The following is a 9,085-nucleotide window of genomic DNA, read 5'->3' as shown; positions in this document are numbered from 1 at the left end:
ATGGGGAAAACAGCCAATCAGAGTGCTCCAAGCCTGGGGGAGAGCCACCATAATTCTAAAGCTGCGCCGAGGACCTCCCTGCAAGAGGCAGAACAGCGGCAGCATGGGGCGTTAGGTGGCGGCACTCCATCCCAGCCCCCTCCCACCCCCACCCCACATCATTCTTGACAGGCAATTGGCTAGTTCTAATATTATAAAAGCCTACGTCTGTCTGTCTGTCCGTAGCGCTTTATTCGCATTCTGATTGGCTGACGGAAACAGCCAATCAGAGTGCTCCAAGTGTGGGGGAGCGCGCCATGATTTCAAAGCCATGCCGAGGACCGGACAGAGGGTGGGGGAGCTGAGGGCAACAGCCCTGGCCATGGCTCTCCCACCCTGCTCCCTGCAAGTAGCAGAAGAGTGGCAGCGTGGGCCGTTAGGTGGCGGCACTCCATCCCAGCCCTGCCCGCCCGTATCATTCTTGACAGGCAATTGACTAGTTAATAAGCATTTTGGAAGGGATATTTATGCCTTAGGATTTAAGTCAATATTAGCGATCAGGATGAAGCCTCGGCAAATTATCCTACAGCTGTCGTCTAGGGTTTTCAGCAAAATCTTTTTATACGTTCCTTTGAGACATCTGGAATTGGCCCCTTTTAGATTAGATGAACCTCAGGTCTGATCCATGAGAAGAAACGTTATGTTCCTATTCATTGACAAAGGGGCTTCCTTCGAGTCCACACTACAGCATCCCTCCCTGCTCATCAGGAAGTCGTGTGTGTTCTCAGCCTCTCAACATGTATGATTGGATGAAGTCACATTTCCTTTTTCAGTTTATTATTCCAAGAAATATAGTTGTGATTTTTACTGTGTATTGTGTTAATTAAGATCAAGTACTGCTTTTGATATGTAAAGCATTGTAAAGTATTTAATAAGTTTAATTAGCTTATTTAATTACAACGTGACTATTATGCCCGTAGTAAAATCAGCTAATTATTTCAGAACAATATTTGGGGAGTCTTAAAAATAGCTTTTAACCAATATAAAAATAAAGTTATCGACCAAAATATTTTCTGGAAGTATCTGTATCCTTGTCAATATCTGCAACACTTCAGTTAGTCTATAAGGTGCATCTCCACCCTGACTTCTGCCTGACTTTAGGCCAACAGGGCTACTACTTCTCTTAGGTCTACAGTAATGTGTTTTATGGCCTCAGCTCTCTGGAAGAAAGGTTTGATTTAATGATCTCATTACAGGGGAAAAGAAATATGTAACATTGTAATATTTTACCAAAAGAAAACGGAAATATTTTTCATTCGTAGTGGAGTTTTACAGCACACAAAAGCTGCAACAGACTGCAAGGTCTTTTTTCCGATCTTGATTTTAAACTCAGTAAACATCATAGGGTTAATAAGAAGTAGCAGACTACGTTTGTGCAGCCCAAGGGATCTGAAATACTTTAAAACTTCATACGATCACAGGAAAGTAGGGCTGGAAGGGACATCACAAGGTCATCTAGTCCGGCCTCCTGATCAAAGCAGAAACACTCCCGACTAAATCATCCCAGCCAAGTGCCTGTCTAACTTGCCCTTGAAAATTTCCAAGGATGAGGATGCCACAATTTCTCTAGGCAGCCTGTGCCAGTGCTTGGCCACCCACGGTGCCAGAAAACCCCTACTAATCTCTACATTTTCCCTGCTGCATTTCAAGGCATTGCTCCTAGTCCTGTCCACTAGGGCAATTCTCAACCTTTTGCACCTTACGTCCCACCAACCACTTTGTCAAGAAACCCTGGTCCCACCGTGATAAAAACAAAACTCCACTTTTTTGCCAAGAAGTGTATTTTTACGTCTACATGCACTTTAGGGACATTAAAAACTGCAATAATTTTGTTGAGAAAAGTCCCACCGACACGACCCTCACCATGAACGCGTGCCTCCGGAGGCTGGGGGGCACAGCGACTGCCCACTGGCTGCCGCAGGAGTGTGGTGGCAGGGAGCGGGGAGCTCCTGCAGGCAGCCGCAGCAGTATCAGTGGCGGTGGGGGTGACAAGCACTGGCCAGCCGCCAGCAGCCACCTGCAGACACCGCCAGCAGTGGCCAGTGGTGATACACGACCGCCTGCAGACGCCACTGATGGTGGCGAGCAGCGACTGCCTACAGATGCTGCTAGCAGCGGTGGCAGCGGCCGATTGCAGGGGTCCACCACCAATCTCAGGGGGTGCACATACACCCGCATGCACCCCCTACACGTCGCCTGTGACCTTCGCATCCTGCCGGTTGAGAAACACTTTCCTCTGGTCCCTCTCCCCTCTCTAGGTGCCCTTCAGGTGTTATCCACCCACCCCCTCAGTTTTCTGGGACAAAAGTTGCATAAACCAGCTTGACCTGAATCAGTTAAATCTGATACCACATTCAACCAGGTTAATCTTAAACCTGTTTCAGCCATTTTGAAACTGGGTGATGTGTACTGTTCAGTTTAGGGTGGCCATCAATCACGGAGGACAGTCTGGTTGTCCACACTAAACCCGATGCCTTGATGTCCTCTATTTTTCTCTTCAAGAGGCGTTGGGTTTTGTATCAAGAGGGCAGAGGACAACTGGATTGTCCTTTATGATGGCCACCCTAGTTCGGTTACAGGTTTAACGCAGTTTCTGATCTCTTAAACCAGTTTACTTGCGACTTCCGTCCCTAGCTGTGTTCACGCTAAACTCTAGTTCTTCCAGCCTTTTTTCCTAAATCTCCTATAACGCGCATTGCGTTCTGCCCCCGAACCCAAAGCCTAATTCTTCCAGCCTCATTCCCTCAATCTCCTGTCATTCGTCCCCCGTTCCCCCTAGCCTCTTTTGCGACATCTATCATTTGCATTGCTTTGTGCCCCTATTTCCCAAAGGAGGGAAATCAAACAAGCAGGGACACGGACGAACCTCGGAAGCCAGGGGGCACAACGGACTGAAGGAGCATCTTGAAGGACAAGGAGGGAGGTCATGAGGGGAGGCGACCAGGGGGCCTGAGGAGCCCTCCGAAATAAGAAGGCGAAAGGCTCGAGTTCTTTTTATTGATTCCATCCTCCCGCCGCCCTGAGGGGCTTCATGGCGGGCTCCCCGCGCGCGGGAAAGACTGAAGGGGGGAGGGGGCGGGGCGCGGCCAACGGGCGCCAGGCGGCGGTTGGGCTCAGCGCGCGGCGCATGCGCGGGGCGGGCGCCGGTCACGTGAGCGCTGCCCCTCCCTCGTCTTGCCCCTGCCCGCCCTGTGTCCGCGCCGCGTCGCTCTCCGGGTATTTGAATCGCGCTTCCGCCATCTTCTTCCCTGCGCCCAGTCACGGAGCCCAGCGCCGCGGAGAGACGCCTCAGCAAGGTAGCGGTGGACCCCTGTGGCGGGTGGGAGCGCGGATGGGGCTGCGGGGCAGCGGCGGGGCCTAGTGCGGCGAGGGGTGGGGCGGGTGTGGGGCGGTCGGCTCGGCGCGGCTCGGTTCGGCTGGGCTGTGCTCAGTCATGGTGGCGGGAGGCCCGCGGGGGCGCGGCCGCCATTGCCGCACGCTGGGGCAGGAGGAGGATGAATGGGCCTGGCCGGGCAGGCGCGGCGGAAGGGGCGGGCGCGGCGCACGCGGTCAGGCCTCCATCGCCTCCATCGCCCGCCGCCTCACTCCGCTTCCGTCCCCTCCCGCAGACCCAGCATGGCTGCCCAGGGAGAGCCCCAAGTGCAGTTTAAGGTAAGGAGCCGTTTTTCCCGCTTTCCCACCCGGGGTGATCCGCTGTCTTCCCTGAGGCCTTTTTTTTTTTTTTTTTTTGGGGGGGGGGGTATGGCTCTTTTTCTTTTTCTTCTTCTTCCTAGTTCGTAGTTCTTATTCATGTTTTTCACTCCACGGCTGTCCGAAGTACCAGGGAAAGCCGCAGTGCTCCTAATTCTCCCGGCCTTGGGGGCGCTGCTGGTTTGCCGGATGTAGATGTCTCCGTCGCACTCCTTGTAACCCGGAGGAGTTTAAATCGGGAGGTCCTGCAAAAGCCACGGAGGAGGCTCGATCATGTTTCTTTTTTTAACCCATCTTAAATTTGCCGCGTTCAAGGCAGATGAGTCTTGATCTTGTTCCTTTTTTTTAACCCTAAACTTTAAATCGGGGCGCCCCGTGGAAAGTCACGTGGGGAGTCTTGATCATACTCCTTTTTTAACATGAATCACTTAAACTTTAACATCTCCATGGCTTTGGTGGCATTCCACGGGGCATCCTGACCTAAAATGTTGGGTTAAAGGGACCTGATCAACACTCCTCCATGGCTTTTTTGCGGCCTTCCACGGGGCATCTTTTTAATTTTTAATGGTTCGTGTTTAAAAAGGAAAAAAAAGAACATGAATCAAGACTTGTCCAGTGGAAGGCTACAAAAGCCATGGAGCTCTTAATTTTAATGACTTTGTGTTTTAAAAAAAGAACACGATCAAGATGATTGTGGCTTTTGTCACCTTCCATGAGGCACGAGTTACTTTTTTTATTTTAGTGTTAGAAAAGGAACGGAAAATTGAGACTTCTCCATAGAAGGCCACACACAACCACAGGGGAAATCACGATTCTTTTTTTTTAACATGAATCATTAAAATTAAGATGTCTAGTGGAAGGCTGTAAAAGCCATGGAGAAGTCTTGATTTGAGTTGGATCTCCATGGCTTTTGTAGCCATCCACGGGACAAGTCTTGATTTACGTTCCTTTTTAACCAGAATAATTTAAATTTTAAGATGTGCTGTGGAAGGCAGAAATCTGTTATTGAATCTCATCCTGGTGCCTTTCATGATTCAAGATGAAACGAAAGATACAGTTGCTGACCTGGACCAGTCTAGCACTGCAGTATTTCAGTGCTTAACCCACACTGACAAACCCAGCCAACTTCTGTTTTTTTCTTCTCTCTTTTAAAAAGAAAAAAGAAAAAAAAAAAGTGTTCTAACAAGCGTTCTTCAGGCTAATAAAAATAGTTTGGAAGTGCTGGTTGCTAACCTGTCTGTCCTTTTAATCTGGAGTTTCATAGACGTGAGGACTGGAAGGGACCTGGCAAGATCATTGGGTCCAGCCCCCCGCCCAAGGGGCAGGAAGTCAGCTGGGGTCAAAGGATCCCAGCATATAAGCATCCAAATGTTTCTTAAGAATCCAAAATAGGTGCTTGCACCACCTTGAGGGGAGTCTATTCCAGGCCTTGGGGGCTCGGGCAGTAAAGAAGTTTTTCCTTACGTCCAGCCTAAAATGGTCTTACAGAAGTTTGTGACCATGTCATCCCTTGTGCTCTGGTGAACAGGTGTGGTTTTCCCCCAACCTGGTCATGATGCACAGCCTTTAAGTACTTACAGGCTGCCACCAGGTCACCCTTGGATACTTAGTAATGCATAAATGGCAGAACCCAATTTAAGACTAGAATATGACTTCATATAACAAGCACACAACACTAAGGCCATTCTAAGAAGTGAAATATATTAGTCAGGCCGTATCTGGGAGCTCCATAAGTGAGTATCTAACCTTCCTCACTTAGAACAACTTGTAGGGCCTAGAGTTGTAATTTTAAAAAACTACCTAAAATTGACTGATGCGTCAATAGTTTACAGGAAGCTCCTAAAATTATGTTGCCTTCATCTGTGTTTTGAAATCTTTCAACAGCTTGTCTTAGTTGGTGATGGTGGTACCGGCAAAACAACATTTGTAAAACGTCATTTGACTGGTGAATTTGAAAAGAAGTATGTAGGTACGTTCAAACACTTACATGGAGAATCCTAGTACTAGTTTAGTTAAAGCCTGCCAACAGTGTTTTAAAGTGGAAATGTTTTATTGCAGCAACACTGGGTGTTGAAGTCCATCCTCTGGTGTTCCACACTAACAGAGGGCCTATTAAATTTAATGTATGGGACACGGCTGGCCAGGAGAAGTTTGGTGGCCTGCGAGATGGCTACTATATCCAGGGTAAGTTTTACAAACACTATTCATTAGCTTTGCAGCAGACTTCTAGGTATTTTGTCATCTTTGACAGCTTTGCAAAGTTACTTGTGCAGTGGACCATTGCTCTATGCATTTGGTCTGGCGTAATAGTAACGGCATTTAAGTTGACTTGCTCTTCAAAACCTAGTGCAAGACTTGTCTTGAGGCAGACTGCCCAGAAAGTGCTCTTTTTTTTTTAAAAGACTCTCCAGCTATTAACAGAGAACTTTAACTAAGGTAATACCTAGTTACGCTGCCCTGAAGGCATCTCTTATTTAATTAAAACTGAATGCTTGTGTAAAGCAACTACTTGGATCATAAGCATGCTAAATAAACAAGATCTAATATTGTAATATTTGATTGGAAAGTGCAAGTTTTTTAGGTGTGGTTCTTTTATACTATGAACTTGGTTACATTGTGCTTCTAACTGTATTATGTCCTTTACCAGTCTTGGAACAACTCATGTAATAATTGTTTAAGGAATTGTTTTGTTCATTCCTTTTTATGAGAAGGAGGCTGCAAACTTGCATACCAGATTCAAATTCCTATCTGTTCCTCTTCAGCGGGCCAGTCTCTCTTAATTCTTATAAGCTAATTGGCCTTTACTGTATTTGAGTTATTAGAGTGTCTCTTTAAAGATCTGCAAAAGAGTTCCTTTTTTTTTAATTTAAACTTTTGAAAAGGGCCCTTCCCAAATAGGGGCTGCAAGCTATCAGCTTGTCGAATCTGTTTTACTGAGTCTGTATCTTTCCCTTGTCTAGTGAAGTACTTGCACACATGAAATGGACCATGACCATTTACTTAGTGTTAGTCACACCAAGTCTGAAAGACCCTTGTGGGGTGGGTTGGAAACTGGAAGATTTGAGTGGTAGCTTTCCTATATCTTGTATTCGTGATGCTGTGCTAAGCATAAGTTCAAGCTTCTGTATGATCTTTCAGCTCAGTGTGCCATCATAATGTTTGATGTAACATCAAGAGTTACCTACAAGAATGTACCCAATTGGCATAGAGATCTGGTACGAGTATGCGAAAACATACCTATAGTGTTGTGTGGCAACAAAGTGGATATTAAAGACAGGAAAGTCAAGGCAAAATCCATCGTCTTCCATAGGAAGAAGAACCTCCAGGTAGGATGAGGTGGTGCTTTTGGGGGATGTGGGGGGAAGAGGGAGAAAGGGGGGAATCTTCTGGTTTTGGTCAGTTAACTTAAGTGAAAATAGTAGATTACTCCTTGTAGTAAATTTTTTCTGCAATATGATTAAGTACGCTTCATCCATGAGGTCACTTCCTATGTAGTAAAGTTCCAAATAGCTTGCTGCTTTTTCCATAGAATGAGCTCAGGATAGTAATCAACTGCTGTTGGATAGAAAGCAAAAAATGATTTGGCTTCTGAATTAAGGTTTAGATTTGCTGTCATGGATGCAGGACACTCATCTTCAGTTTTGAGACCAGTTTTTCATCCTTAAAGCTGGTAACGGACCAAAAGAGCTTAAAATTCTGTGCAGGTAGGCCAAAAGTGAGCCACTTGAAAATAGGCCATTTAACAGCTATCTTGTCTGCAGAAGATGCAAATAGATTCCTTTTTATTGTGTTCTGAAAATCAAGATTTAGGCCACTATCTGATCAGATTCAGTGACCTGGCACAGAGCAAGTGTCTTTAATACCAACCCAGTTTTAAAGAAGAACTGTTCAGCAGCTAGTAGATCTGCCATACTTTCTAGGAAATGAAGCAGGTAAGACTCTGCTGTCAGTTGGACCTGATGTTCTTTTCATTAATAGTTGTCTGTTTGAATAGTAGTAATCTGTTTTTATGAATGCATATAACCTTTCTCTTGCTATTGTCTCTTTTCCACCACCACCCCCCTGCAGTACTATGACATTTCAGCTAAGAGCAACTACAACTTTGAGAAGCCTTTCCTCTGGCTTGCCAGAAAGTTAATTGGAGATCCTAACTTGGAGTTTGTTGCCATGCCTGCTCTTGCACCTCCAGAGGTTGTTATGGACCCAGCATTGGCAGCACAGTATGAGCAAGACCTACAGGTAACTTGAACTGCTGTTTTAAGTGTGTGCCTCTCCTTGCTTTGCGATAGCAGCAGGTACCTGGACTTCCAGGACTTTGTGCTGTGGAGTTGGTTCTAAAGAACTTTCATTTTGTTTCAGATTGCTCAAACTACTGCACTGCCAGATGAAGATGATGACCTGTGAGGGATGAAGCTGGAGCCCAGCGTCAGAAGTCTAGTTTTATAGGCAACTGTCCTGTGATGTCTGGTGCAGCGTGTTTGCCACTTTATTATCTAGCTGAGCAGAACATGTGCTTAATCTTTGGGATGCTGAAAGAGATGAATGGGCTTCGGAGTGAATGTGGCAGTTTAAAAAAAAAAAAATTCCTTCATATTTTGGACCTGCATATTTAGCTGTTTTTGGACTGCAATTACTTTCCCCCTTGAGTTTCAAATCTAAGACTGCTGCAGTCACATCACAGTATTCAGTGGTAAATCTTGTTTGTTACTGTCATTCCCATTCCTCTTTTGTTTAGATCATAATAAAGTTGTATTTCGAATATCTAAGCAAGTGAACTTTCATGCATTGTTAGGAGTAATTCTTCAAGCAATGTCTTCCATTCTTAAATAGGTGGTAACAGCATTCAGTTTTAATATATATATTTTTTTTCTTTTCAAATGTGTTTACTTGACTTGCTCCAAGTAAATTTTATAGGTAACAGTTACCCTTTTCAAGGCTTCTTGAGGCCTATTCATTTAAGTACTCCCTTTTTTTAAGAATGCTGAAATGTAACTGCTAGGGAAGGCAAAAGCAGTAGACACTTGAAATGGTAAGTGTAAAATGGATCGAAACAAGTGTAAAAATGCAATAGGGAAGTTAACTATCCTTAGGGGGCATAGTTATAAAATGGATGCAGTTTGCAGGGATTCTTGTGACCTAGGAACTATAGTATAAAAGCTCTGTGTGTTCATTGATTCTGTAAAGGGACTATCAGTTCTTATTGGAAGTTTTTGTTTAGTTATACATAACGTGTCTATTCACCGAGCTTTATACTATAGCAGCCAGAAACTATTGGCAGTGTGCCTGTGTCAAATGATGTACAAAGCTGTAGCTCTGCTGTAGCTAGTTTGACCATTGTTCAAACAGTGTGAAAATG

The 9,085-nt window shown here is 45.4% G+C and overlaps 1 protein-coding gene across 1 annotated transcript; it reads left to right on the top strand.

Moving 5' to 3' along the window:
* The first annotated feature begins 3,209 nt into the window (after positions 1-3,209).
* Positions 3,210-8,775, top strand: RAN (RAN, member RAS oncogene family). The gene is made up of 7 exons (XM_019507073.1): positions 3,210-3,335; positions 3,648-3,690; positions 5,614-5,698; positions 5,788-5,913; positions 6,868-7,055; positions 7,798-7,968; positions 8,089-8,775. Exons 2-7 carry the CDS (start codon positions 3,655-3,657, stop codon positions 8,131-8,133), a joined length of 651 nt encoding a protein of 216 aa, XP_019362618.1. The 5' UTR covers positions 3,210-3,335; positions 3,648-3,654; the 3' UTR covers positions 8,134-8,775.
* The last annotated feature ends 310 nt before the right edge of the window (positions 8,776-9,085 follow it).

Source organism: Gavialis gangeticus, unplaced genomic scaffold (genome assembly GCF_001723915.1).
Source record: "Gavialis gangeticus isolate Ggan-Ray unplaced genomic scaffold, GavGan_comp1, whole genome shotgun sequence".
NCBI classification, from domain to species: Eukaryota; Metazoa; Chordata; order Crocodylia; family Gavialidae; genus Gavialis; species Gavialis gangeticus.
Note: the sequence above shows the minus strand (reverse complement) of the source record. Positions and strands in the feature narration are given on the sequence as shown.